This window comes from Lacerta agilis, chromosome 9 (genome assembly GCF_009819535.1).
Source record: "Lacerta agilis isolate rLacAgi1 chromosome 9, rLacAgi1.pri, whole genome shotgun sequence".
NCBI classification, from domain to species: domain Eukaryota; kingdom Metazoa; phylum Chordata; class Lepidosauria; order Squamata; family Lacertidae; genus Lacerta; species Lacerta agilis.
The window spans coordinates 36,431,769-36,445,066 of NC_046320.1; the positions used below are offsets into that span (position 1 = coordinate 36,431,769).

General features: G+C 40.6%; 1 protein-coding gene across 4 annotated transcripts in view; it reads left to right on the forward strand.

The window, feature by feature from the left end:
- Positions 1–13,298, forward strand: part of SH3D19 (SH3 domain containing 19) — a 59,100-nt gene that overhangs the window by 39,144 nt on the left and 6,658 nt on the right. For 3 of the 4 annotated variants that reach the window (XM_033161207.1, XM_033161212.1, XM_033161211.1), the window contains 9 exons: positions 387–494; positions 1,975–2,087; positions 3,026–3,084; positions 5,731–5,989; positions 6,375–6,443; positions 6,534–6,674; positions 7,420–7,492; positions 8,622–8,752; positions 12,683–12,741. In XM_033161207.1, the coding sequence (XP_033017098.1) occupies positions 387–494; positions 1,975–2,087; positions 3,026–3,084; positions 5,731–5,989; positions 6,375–6,443; positions 6,534–6,674; positions 7,420–7,492; positions 8,622–8,752; positions 12,683–12,741 (1,012 nt within the window). The remainder of the gene's footprint in view (positions 1–386; positions 495–1,974; positions 2,088–3,025; positions 3,085–5,730; positions 5,990–6,374; positions 6,444–6,533; positions 6,675–7,419; positions 7,493–8,621; positions 8,753–12,682; positions 12,742–13,298) is intronic. The other variant, XM_033161208.1, reaches the window with a different exon arrangement.

The window sequence follows — 13,298 nt, forward strand, 5'->3', positions numbered from 1 at the left end:
GTTTTATTTGCAGTTGTTTACGAGCCAGTTTTTGTCACTAATCAAGTTCTGGAAATGGAAATGACAAAAGCAAATCAATTAGTTTTTCCCACAGAATCGTTTGATACAGCAACATAGATTTAGTTCAAATGGGAGGGCCTTCAGCAGACATTCAGGAACAAAGGGTAGGATTATCTTCAGGGGTAACCCCCTCTCATACAAAAAACTCTGCATGTCTTCACAGTCAAGATGGCTACAGAATTAATGTACAGTAAGGTTATCCCCCCCTCCCCCGTTTCTGACGCACAGATTTATCCTTTCAGCAACATTCCCATAACTAATGAAGTTTATGGCATTTTCTCTGGAACCGAAACAAAATAACATGCTAGATTTTGTGTTTTCCTTAGATGTTGTCACTTTGCCCTCCAAACAAGAGCCTGCAAAAGAACAGGCAGTTCAACCAGCTGTTGTGCGCAAACCCACTGTGATCCGAATCCCAGCTAAATCAACAAAAGGTAACATCTGAGGGTGAAATCCGATTATATCTGTGAGCAGAACAGATTTTCTCTTCCTCTAAAGGCCCCCTGTGTCCCCTAAAAAATCTGTTCTGGAGGGTTGAGGGGGACCATCTAGAGCAAATTTGAGTTGGGCACAGAAGGATTGCGGGTGGAAGAGAGAAAGGAGAGGCTCTGCTGCAGTAGTGGAAGTATGCTGACATGACATTGGATGCCACCCCTAGTGCTTAACATTTTTCTGCTGTATTATGCAGTGGTTTGATTTAGGATTCCATTGTACACCACTGGCATATGCTGAGACTTCTGGCACAGTTCTTTGCGCAATGCTAGTTTTCTAACACATGGAGAGATCATTGCTCAGTCACAGAGTGCAAGCTTTGTGTGCAAAAGGTCGTAGGTTCAATCTTTGGCATCTCCAGTTTAAGTTTACAGGAAAGACCTCTGCTGAGACCTTTGAGAGCCACTGATTGTCAAAGTAGACAGTTCTGGGCCAGGAGGACAAATAGTCTGGCCTGACAAAAGCAGCTTACTAAAAGCTGTGCGCCTCCTTTATTCCTTAGTGCACTGGTGTAAAGATTTAGCAAAAGCTTTCTCATAATGACAGAACAGTGAAAGGCTTCTGGGTAGAGATACCTTAAAACATACCTATTCTGTCTTAGAGTTCATTCCATGCAGTGAGCTGTTGCTTAGCAACATACACATCTGCCTTCATTAGAACGATACCTCTATTTCTAGGGTCTTTAGAGTGACATTTAAACAAAACTGCATTCTTTTTTAAAGTTCAGGTTGACTGAACACTATGAATACTGAGTATTTTATTTTTATTTGTCAGGTGTGTACCCTTGCTCTTTATCCAAAGAGTTCAAAGTCACTGCATATATTTGGTAGCATACAACCGAAGTTTGAAAGTGGAATATTTGACCAGGTGCCTAGAATGTTTGTGGTTACATTTTCCATTTTTTCCATAAAGGGGAAAAAAAATCATCCTATATTTGTCCCTTCAGATCTTGATGATCTACATTTCTTGCTATAGCTTTATGCCCCTCTTAGGACCTGTTATTATTCATTCTTTTTCCTCTTTACTGTCCTCTGGCCCAGGAAAACAGTCATGCTCTGATAGCAAGAGGAAACGGGCAGTTCATTTGTGAAAGACACAGTCTTCATAGTTTTGAAATGGGAGGTGTGGAGTAGTATCTCTAGGACCCACTCCAGCATCTGTTGGAAAGTCTGATATAATGCATCCTCACCAGGGCATCCGTATCCCTAGTGAAGAGGTCCATATCTTTTTGTTACATGGGTCATTGGTTTTGTTGTGTCATTTCTTGAAAAGGTGAAACAACCTGGGCAGGATGAAGGATCGGTCTTTCCAAAGAGATGATGTGATTCCATTTGAATGATCAGATCCCCTGATGTTTATGTTTCGTAGTGTATCTGTATGATGTTTATGGCGATGTTTATAAAAGCACTAATATTTTTTCAGCTTTAAATGAAGTTCCAGAGAGCCCTCCTCCACTTCCTACAGAAAAACCAATAGGGAACACATCTGGCGTTTCGGCTGGAAAACCCAATAACAACAAAGCAACAACAAATGTGGTAACTCATTCTTCTTTGTTTATAATCTTTGAATTGTCCTTTTGTACATAAGGTGCCATTTTAAGAATTAAGACTCTAAATCAGGGGTCAGCAAACTTTTTCAGCAGGGGGCCGGTCCACTGTCCCTCAGACCTTGTGAGGGGCTGGACTATATTTTGAAAAAAAATAATGAACGAATTCCTATGCCCCACAAATAAGCCACATTCTACTCATGTAAAAACATGCTGATTCCCGGACCGTCCGCGGGCCGGATTTAGAAGTTACATTGGTATTAGAAGTATTAGTTACATTGGTATATATTTATTCTTATCTCAACCCTGTCTTGATCCTACCAACCACCCACCAAACAACTGTCTCAGTCAACTGCCCTTAACCAACTGCCCCACACAACTGACTAGCTCCCCCCTTCTATGCTGGGTTTCAAAGCCCCTAAGCTCCTCCTCTGGCTTTTCATTGGTCAGCCTATCACACAGTCAATTAACCCTTTTCTCACTCCTGCATGTTCATATGTTCCCCAGGAATGGGCAAACGCCACAGTCACATTGGGTTGTTGTACAACATTAGACATACTTAGAGTAGACTACATGAAATCAGTGGACTACTTGGAGTATGACTACTTGGAGTATGACTGACATTGCCATTGTGTATTGAGGTCCCTAGTTTACAGTAAACGGGCTTTGCACCTGAATCCTTCCATTCATTGTGACAATATCTTATTCTCAAATAGTTGCCCTACATCACTACATCAAAATACTAATAGCAGGTAGGTTCTAATTTTCACCCAAGTTGTACTAATATTCACCAGGAAACAGTCCTTCTGAAAAGAACGCAAATCTCTGTAGTGAAATTTTAATTTAAGTTTTCCTTTGAAGTAATAATAATGTTGAACTTTCAAATCGTGTTGGCCAAATAATAATGCAGATTTTATATTCCAATAGGAATCTGAGCATTCTAGTTTGAAACAGCCATCCAAGAATGAACCCATAATGCCCCCAAGGTGAGTAAAGTATTAATTTGTCCAATAACAATACAAAAGGAGTAGAAAGAAATGGGCGGAAGTCTAGGTGTAGTACAGATGCTGCCTAGTTCTAGTGTGTGTGTGTGTGTGTGTGTGTGTGTGTGTGTAGTTCGCACTTTGGTCATGGTCGCTGATCCATCATAAGAATGCATTCAACTCTGTTTTCACACTGCAACAGTTTCATTTCCTTTTAACTGCAATGGCAATGAACCCTCTATACTGTTGACACTGCCTCTTGAGTGGAATATGAACTGCTGCTGTTCCTCTCTATTTTGTCCCCATACATTAGCAAAGTCAGAGCTATCCCAGGCTCCCTTGAAATGTATAAGGGAATATTAGATGGAGAATACTGCATGCTCAACTGGTTTTGCTCAGGAGGACAGGAATAATTAAACTACCTTTTGCCACTACCTCTGGTTCAAATGCAAAACTAAGTCAACATTCTGCAAAGGTGAAACTAAATTCTGGCAGTGTTCTTCTCCCAGGGAGGAATGTCAAAACCAGAGGCTTTGTTTGGGCTTGTTCCAGTTCATGCACTAGCGCAAACCCATGGTTTAGCCTGATAAACCTGCCTCTTTCTATAGCTAGGAATAGCAGCAGTGTGAATTAGACAGGCATGGGAGTGCATCTAATAGTAAGTTGCTCAGTTTGAGAGCAACCCAGAAAAGAACACTCCGGTCAAATATATTATTGAAAAACCAAATCATATAAACACTGTTACACATGGGAAGCTGCTTGCATGAAGCTGCTTCGAAACAGGATCCTCATAATTTCAGCCATGCCAGTGCAGTCCTCGTTTTTCATGAGCTCCCCACGTGAGGTGCTGCTTCCACACAAAGCAGAACAGCATTTATATGATTCCACTTTCAAATTGGTAGCATAGTGCTAGTGCAACATAGGAATTGGGCCCTGGGGAAGCTTTTATGATGTTCAGCTCTGCAGCACATAAACTGTTCGGCCAGCTATTCCAAGCAAGGACACCGTAAATTAGAAAGTGTACCGCTGCTCTTCTGACACAACTATTCTGCATTAGACAGCTTGAACCGACCATGGAACTGAATCAGTCCAGTCTTGCATAGCAAGAAGACAGAGCTGTCTTTCATCCCTGAAATCTTAAGTTGCAGGAATGATGATAATAGGAGTAAACCCGAGAGCGTTGTCTCAGCTAATCCCAAAGGAGATGAGTCATTGTTGCTGTTGATATAAGCATGGCTTTCTCTCCCTCCCTCCCTCCCTTCCTCCCTCCCTCTCTCTCTCTCTCTCTCTCTCTCTCTCTCTCTCTCTCTTTTGTCAGCATTGTTGTATTACACGCTTAACCTGTTGCTTTTGTGTTTGTTAAGATCGTAATAAATATATACTTTGTGTCTCTCCTTTCTGCTCAAACATTTTGTATTTAAAATATGTTTTAAGATGGTGCCGATGTTCTTTTAATATTTTTAGAGAAGTAGTTTTAAATGTTTTAAGGATTGTAAGGATTTTTTTTTTAATGCTGTTGTGCAACTGCCCTGGTCAAATATAGAGAATTAGGCACAACAGGTATCATTGTTGAAATGAACACTGTAAAAATACATATCAAAGCCCTGCCACGTTATTCTTACTTATTACTATTTCAACAATTTCCCAGTAACTCACATCAATCAAATTGTTTAGTGGCCAGCAGAATGACATTTGTGAGCTAAAAACCTATTTGTTCCTGCGGTGTTTTAAATACTTCAGTAGATGGGGACATATTTACCAGTACAGTGGTATCTTGGTTCTCAAACTTAATCCGTTCTGGAAGTCCGTTCCAAAACCAAAGCATTCCAAAACCCAAGACGCTTTCCCATAGAAAGTAATGCAAAATGGATTAATCCGTTACAGACTTAAAAACAACCCTTAAAACAGCAATTTCACCTGAATTTTACTATCTAACGAGACCATAAAATGAAAGCAAACAACAGTGTACTGCAGTCACACAATCAATCAATCAATCAATCAATCAGTAGCTGAACTGGGTTCCACACAGTCAAGAAAACAAAACAAAAAGAGCCACAAAAACGCAAAATAAATAGGAAAAACAGACAGACCTCAGCGTAATACTCAAAACGGAAGTGTGGCACTCAAATCGGAAGCATAACACTCAAAATGGAGCACGTTTGGCTTCTGAAAAAAGTTCACAAACCAGAATACTTACTTCCAGGTTTGCAGTGTTTGGGTTCCAAGATGTTTGAGTACCAAGGCGTTTGAGAACCAAGGTACCACTGTATGGTGTAAACATTCTTTCTAACTGTTTATAATCTGATATTCTGTCTAGCTGGTTCAGCAAGCTTGCACATGAGGCAGCTCAGACATGGTGCACTCACTGCCCTTGGCAGCTTCAAACAAAGTTCTTTAATTATGGTCTGCCTTCCTGCAACAGCCAGTTGTCTGTAATCAAAACTGGTCAGCAGAAATTGAATTTTCTGTTTAAGAGACTAGACTATTGGGGATATTACAATGACTGTCCACAGCCCTCTCAAAAAAATGCTCATTGCTTTTTTCTAGGAGTTTCAGATAACCCAGCCCTGCAGTATTCTTCTACATATCTAAATGAACTATACTTTCTGTTACATGGTTTATATTCCTTGTTGTCTGTGTAACTTCTAGGCCTGGTGATGGAAAAACCACGCCAGCTCGACCTCCTCCACCTAAGGGTGCCCCTGGAAGGCCGCCACCACCAAAGTCTACCAAGGCCTCATCGCAAAAGGGGAGGTTTTCTCGCTCATCATCTGACGTGAACCTCCATAAACAACCAGGCAAATCAGGGCCAGGAGTCAAGAGAACAAAGAATGATACTGCTAAAAATCAAGATCCAGCTTTACCTCCTCGACCCAAGCCAGGCCATCCTCTCTACAGTAAATACATGGTGAGGAAAAGAACAAAACGGGGGTTTGATAGAAGCCACCCTATAGTTTTGTAACTTATGTAAATAGTAATGTTATCTGCTTTTAGGTTGTTTAATGGATTTGTGGGTTTTAAAATAAGTGTTATTGTTCCTCAACCTGAGATCTTATGATGAACGGCAGAATCAATACACTGCAGTTTTCACACATAAATTTGTGCTCCAAAAATATGGTTGATTCTGTATCTTTCAAATGCTTGATGCTTTTAAAATATATTGTATATTTTATTTAAAATGCTTAAAATGTATTTTGATTTTCTTTCTTTACAATATCTAATAAAACATTAAGTTGTGTAGCAAATTGACAGGAACTATTTTTGACTGAAACATTTGAGTTATTTGTCTTAAGCTTCCTGTGCCTCATGGAATCGCCAAGGAAGATATCTCTCCACAAGATCCTGGCCATCTCTCTTGCAAGGTAATGCTCTTTCTTGTGGCTTATTCATGCATATGCACATGCTGCTTGCTGAATCGTGAACCATCTAACGGCCTTTTGTTAACTTTAAAGCGTGGAGACGTACTTGTGCTGGTGGACCATGTTGACAACAGCATCATTGAATGTCAAAAGGGCGAAGAAACTGGCAAAGTTCATTCATCCCAGATGGAGATAATAACTCCACTGGATGAGAGTTTGAAAAGCAGACAGAAGGTATGAATTTTAATATACGTATCGAAAACTGCATAGTTGAAATAAATTAGAAAAAAAAATTATATAGAGAGCAGTTCTGCACAGGGCCTATAGCTTCCTATACATTCTGCAGATCCTAGCATGCTTCGTATTTTAAAATTTCTTACTCCAGGGCAACACTATTTCACTGGAACAGCAGTTGGTAAATCTTAATCCAAAACATAATTTTATTATCTTAGTATAGGATGTTAAGCATCTCGTGCTATTAGGCTACTCTTAGAAATATACCAGGAGGCCTTTATCTGTGGCTCTTAACAAATTAAAATGGATAGTGTGTTTTGAAATGGTCAGCATCTTTTGCTCATACTTCCCAAGGGGATTTACTGTTACTGTTGGTGCTGTGGAGTTAGCCTCTCTGAGAATTAGCTAGAAAACTTTGCAAATAAGGAAAAGGCTTAGACAGGCACACATCTCATTTACAGTAACAAAGCAGCTGCTTGCAATTTTCAGAGATGCGATTTTCTTTTCGCTGATGCATGTACTGCGCTGGTTTAAGATCATTGATTTTCAATGAGATCAGGTGGTATTAAAATCCGGATTAAATGAGAAAAGAAGCAGGCCCCAGATTTTATGTCTTAACAGCTAACAACATAAATCGGTGGAAGGTTATATTTAAGTCAGTGATGGATGCTCCACACAGAAATTAGGTCTCCCAACAAATAACAAACACCAAGCATCACAATTTCCAAATCTACTGTTTTTTAAGGATTCGGACAATATGCAGAAGATTTCCGACCCACGTGTTCCTCATGCGATAGTGCTGCATGATTTTCTAGCAGGTAAGTGCAGTTCAGTGGTAGCAGTGAAAATGGAAACAGTTTAAATTTTGGGCTCTTCTTTCTTTTTTAATCATGTTTACAGATTTTAGCTTCGTTACAGATTTTAGTTTACTGGTTCTGCTGCATGCCAGAACATATTGACAGTGCTAGGCTGTTTCTTGCCGGGAAACGGCAACATGCTTGAAGCAGATTCCATTCATAGTTTCCAGTTTATTGCTTATAAGCAAGCACAACTAAAGTGATTGCTGCAAGGGCAGTGGCTAAGTGAGAAAGTTTAAAGGGGATGAGGATGATGAAGAAATTGAAAGGATACCTGTGTAAGGCAGAAAGTGTACACAGATCTGTGATGCCCAGAGTGTCACTCACTGAGTTACCTTTGTAGAAATGGCTAGATAACCATTATCATAGATAAACACGGTTACGGGTTTGTAACCGTGTTTGTAACACAGTTATAAACCTGGTTGGCCTGTGGGCATCACAGGTTTGATAGACTTCTGAGGTTCCTTTGTGGGCGGTTTTCAGAGGGACATGGTGTCAGAGATATATGGGTAGATGGGAGAACAGGGGTAAGGGGCCCAGTACAAATTACTGTAGCTTGCCTCTTGTGCACAACTACTGTTTCGACATACGACGTGGTAGATGTGATGTTCTGGCACAGCCAGAGACACACACAGAAATGGTCCATGGCTTAAATAAAACTGCACACTCTGTGCATTGCAAGAAGGTAAGCACAGAAGGACTTGCCCCAAAGTTTCCAAACTCCACCTGCCCCCCCCCCCAATTTCCCCCTTTAAATGTAAATAATTGGCTTCATTTTGTTGACATTAATATGCCTGGTAGAATCTTGGGAGGAAATTTAGAATCAGCCAAGTAAATTAGACCCATTGATTTAGCAGGCAGGTTTTATGTTTGTAGGGTAGATGTAACCCAGCCCCTCTCTCTGTGCTGTGCTGGCTCCAAACTCCAGTATGTTCCCTACTCCCAAACCCTGGTTGGTTAATGTTACAGTATTTTTCAAACTCTGGCTTGCTTTTGCATACAGTGTTTGTTTTAAATGAGGCTTTTCTTAGCAATATTCAATATACCAGGCTACAACATGAACAGGTATGGTTTTTGTTGTTGTCCACAGAACATACTGATGATTTGGACCTCTATTCTGGAGAGACCGTTTATCTTCTGGAGAAAATAGATGACGAGTGGTACAGAGGAAAATGCAAGAATTGCACAGGGATCTTTCCTGCCAGCTTTGTCAAAGTTATTGTAAGTAGGCCACTTCCAGTGAAATATGGTGCATTCCATCTATGTACACATCCCAGTTCTAATTTAATTTCTCCCCTGTGCATTTTATTGAGCATGCCATATAGATAAATCTTGCTTGAGTGCACAAAGCCAGATATCAAGTTGCTTGTGAGGTGCAGCAAATCTATTTAATCTCGCAACTCTGCCTGGCAGTTTATGGGCATCATTTTCATGATAATTTCAAGTTAAGTGAGAACACATCCTTTACTTAATTCAAGTGTGTTCATAAATCACCCAAAAGCATATTGTGCAGTTTCTCACAACAGCAGCCATGTTACTTTGGGGCTTCTTCTTCGTACATCAGATCAGATTGTCTTCCACTCCTATGCTTAAATAACATGGCCACCCATTATGGGCTTCAGTTTGTCTGTACATCTCCTAAAAAAGGAATGGGAATGTCAAAATCTTACAAAACCAGTTCTCTGCAGCTGATGCTGTGGTTGTATCAAGCTGGGTTCCAAAATATGCAGCACTGGGAGAAACAAGATGTAATTTAAAGGACTCTGTTTGTGTTTGTTATTCATGCAATTATAAAGCAGGAGTGGCTAACTTGTGCCTGTCCAGATGTTACTGGACTCCAACTTCCATCAGTTCCAGGAAGTGTGGTCAGTGGTCAGGGATAATGGGAGCTTGGAATATAAAAACATCTGGAGGGATTCCAGGTTAGCCGCTCCGGCTACAGGCAAAGGAATCCAGAATTACTGGTGGCCAGGGGAACAAAAGATTGCAGCTTGCAAGAGTCTTACGGTTGCTCTATTATTTATCAAGCATTCAGTAATTACCTAGCTTTTGCTCCACGATTCACCTTGTGCCTTACCACCACAGCCACACCTTGTGAATCCATTGAAGGATTTAAGAACTTTAGAAACAAGAGGAACAGAAAAGTCTTATCTATCAATCATTTGCTCTTGTGATGGTTGTCTGAAAACAACTATAAATTGCAAAACCATGAGCCTAGAGTGACTGCTTTATCTAACATTCATAAATGTGTTTACTGAAGGGGGGCAATATTTTGGGGACAGGTGGGGTGTTTTTAGAGTCACAGTATTGTAGAGTTGGAAGGGAACCATATGGGGGTTGGACCTGCAACCTAGGCATTATCAGCACCACAACCTCTAACCAACAGAGAATAATAGATTTTAAATTGGAATATTTAACATCAGTCTCAGGACCGGGGGGGGGGGGAGGCACAGCATGTCTTTTGCAGATATTCTGTATTTCCAGCCTTAGAAACATTTGGTTTTAGTAAGTAGCAAGGGCCATAACCAAAATGCTCCAAGGAGCAACGCGAGTCACAAAAAAACCTGGCTCAACCCATCTGAGAACAATGGGATTCATTAGCCATATGCGCTTGTTAGAATTCAGGAGCTTTGGAGTATATTTCAGAAATTATTCTGTATACACATTCTCCAGAATATTTTCACTTTTAATGTATTTAACTCAATTTGAAATAGGAGTTGGACACCTGTTCCATACAATTACTTTTTTGGGTAACTTGGGATGCCTGCTATGCATGTACAGCAGATAAATAAAATATTCATCTGGTTAGACATAAGAGCTTCATACTATACATCATTTAGAAGCTTAGCAAAACAGCACTATATATTTAGGCTTTAACTCACAAACCCATTAAGCCATAATACACAGATTTAAGTCACTTTAGACCTTTTTGCCCCAGCCCTGTACCTTTGTAGAAGCACCAATGTACCCAGAGAGCTTCTCCATTCACTTCATTGGATTCCAGCAGGAGTTTTGTGGAGGCATCAGAATGTGCATCCATCTGTGGTTCTAGGCCATTTGCCTAGCCTATATGAGATTAAATAGCTAAGATCCAAATACTTGACACTTCACAAGTTGGAAGACTGGGTTGTGCCTTGTGATGCAGACTGGGCACAGGGATGCGGGTGGCGCGGTGGTCTAAACCACTGAGCCTCTTGGGCTTGCTGATCGGAAGGTTGTTGGTTTGAATCCCCGCAACAGAATGAGCTCCCATTGCTCTGTCCCAACTTCTGCCAACCAAGCAGTTCGAAAGCACACCAGTGCAAGTAGATAAATAGGTACCGCTGCCGCGGGAAGGTAAGCAGCATTTCCGTGCACTCTGGTTTCCGTCACGGTGTTCCGTTGTGCCAGAAGCGGTTTAGTCATGCTGGCCACATGACCTGGAAAGCTGTCTGGACAAACACAGGCTCCTTCGGCCTGAAAGCGAGATGAGCGCCACAACCCCATAGTCACCTTTGCATGGACTTAACCGTCCTGGGGTCCTTTACCTTTACCTTTTTACCTGCAGACTGGGCATTCTGCCAACAGACTCCTTCTGCTCTTTCGAAGACATCTGCTAGACATTTTGGTAGCCTCATGCCAGTTATCTGGAACAACTTGTGGTACATCTGATGGTTCATTGCATGGGCTGCTCTGGGGGTATTTATGTATATTTTTATTTGAAAGGTTTTTAGCCCTCCCTTCATCAGTAACCGATATCAGGTGAAGTACAATGCAAAATAAAAACAACCCCAACAAATAAAAACAATTTTTAAAAACTGCCAACATGGAATGCTTAAGGGGGGGGGGGGGAGAGAGAGAGAGAGTAAAATAGTCATTAACACACAAGCACTCCAATAAAAAAGGCTGAGTAATTGGGTATGTCCTTCACTTGGCAGCAAAAGGACTATGTCAGTGCTCTGGCGTACCTGTTAAGGAAATGCATTCCACAAAAGAGCATTGCCACAAAGAAAGCTCTATCCCACACCACCACCAAAGGAGCCTCTCCTGTCAGTGAGGCATGAAGACCCCCCCCCCCCCGGCTGATCTTAAAGCACAGGCGAGCTGATCAGTGTATTGAAAGGTGGCATAGAAATGAACAAATTTATAAATAATAAATAATGGTAGTGCCATAAATAATGGCACTGACCTCATGGAGCTGCTAATAAATCCATCTCCGTACAGTATGTAGGCTTCCAACACAGGTAAATGGGTGAACACACCTGAGATTTCGATGTGGAACGTTATTATGCCAGTGGAAGTCCAAAATTCCTTTGTCTAAATATGTATGTTATTTTCCATTTCCAACCATTTAGACTGAAACAGTTTAGATGAAGATTGATTAGTAATTCCAAAATATTTCTATTAGGCTGGTGAATTCAAAAACAGAAATGAACACAGATTTTACATAGATTTCCTGGTGTGTGGCAGAAGAGATTGCAATTCTGCCATCTAATAAGAAATAATGGTTCTGGAAGCAGTTATTGCTTTGCAGTAAAAGTTTACAACACTCACCCTAGGGTTTCTATGACTGTTTATAGCGTATCTCCTTGAGTATAAAACCAAATGCATAGTGGGAGAGTCTCTGGATAATAGATTGTTTCATCCATCTTCTTAAAATTCTGCTTTTGTATGAATAAAGTAGTAGGCTTTGCGACATATGTTTATTTGTTTTGGCTTGCAGATGGTGAAATCTAGGAGATCAAAGTCCTGGAATGGATATGTCTGAATAATTATTCTGACTTTTGTGACGCGAACAAGCAGATAATAGACTGTAATATCAATTAGGAAAAGGAGCCAAAGGCAACAGCATGTAATTACTCTCAGTCCTGATTTCTGCCAGTCGTGTGTGCAGCCAAGAGAGGACTGTTGATACTGAAGTATGATATTTGGGAACAAAAAAAGTATAGAACATGGTGTGTCTTCCAGAATATTGAATCAGAGACTGATACTGCAAGAAATCCCTTTGGTTTTGATCAGTGGCCAAAACATTCTAATTGAGCATTGCCACATGAAGGCTGCAGGTGGAACTGCAGTTTTATCAAGCAAGTCTATAATTTTAAGAATTCTGTTTTTAAAGCAGAGCAAACCTCTGAAGCTGGATACTTATATTTTCCTACGTCTTCTTCCTAGGTTGATATTCCAGAAGAAGGCAACAGGAAAAAAGGGCACTTTTCATCATCAAGTATCGTGTAAGTTTTCACAGCAATATGCAATAAATGTCTAGAGTACCACAAGCAGAGTTCTGCTTTGACAACAAAGCAGCTGCAGCTCCACACACACACACACACACACACACACACACACACAACACCCTCCCCCCAAACCCTGCTATTCCTCTGAGTCATGGAATTATGTGGAATAATGTCTAACGTTTTACAGGGGACCACAGCTGGAGATAGCAGTAAGAATCAGACACCCACATGAATAAAAAGGCCTTCCACTCACACTGGGGTTTCTATGAAACCTGCAACCTGATTCTAAGACTTCGTGCACCAGCACACAAGTTCCTTAAAATGTCATGATATTACAAAATAATGTAGCAGGACTCCAGGCTCTCTCATATCGTGTCAGAAGGTATGATTAGTGAGACAAATGATACAGTGGGAAATGTTCCACCTGGCTTTGTGCTGCCTGATTCCTGCAAATTACTTTTTTTAAAAAAAATCAGTATTGTTAATTCAAAATCAATTACAATGTAAGGTAAAGAACAAGACACTTTTTGTGTGCAGAATATAAACATTAGTTT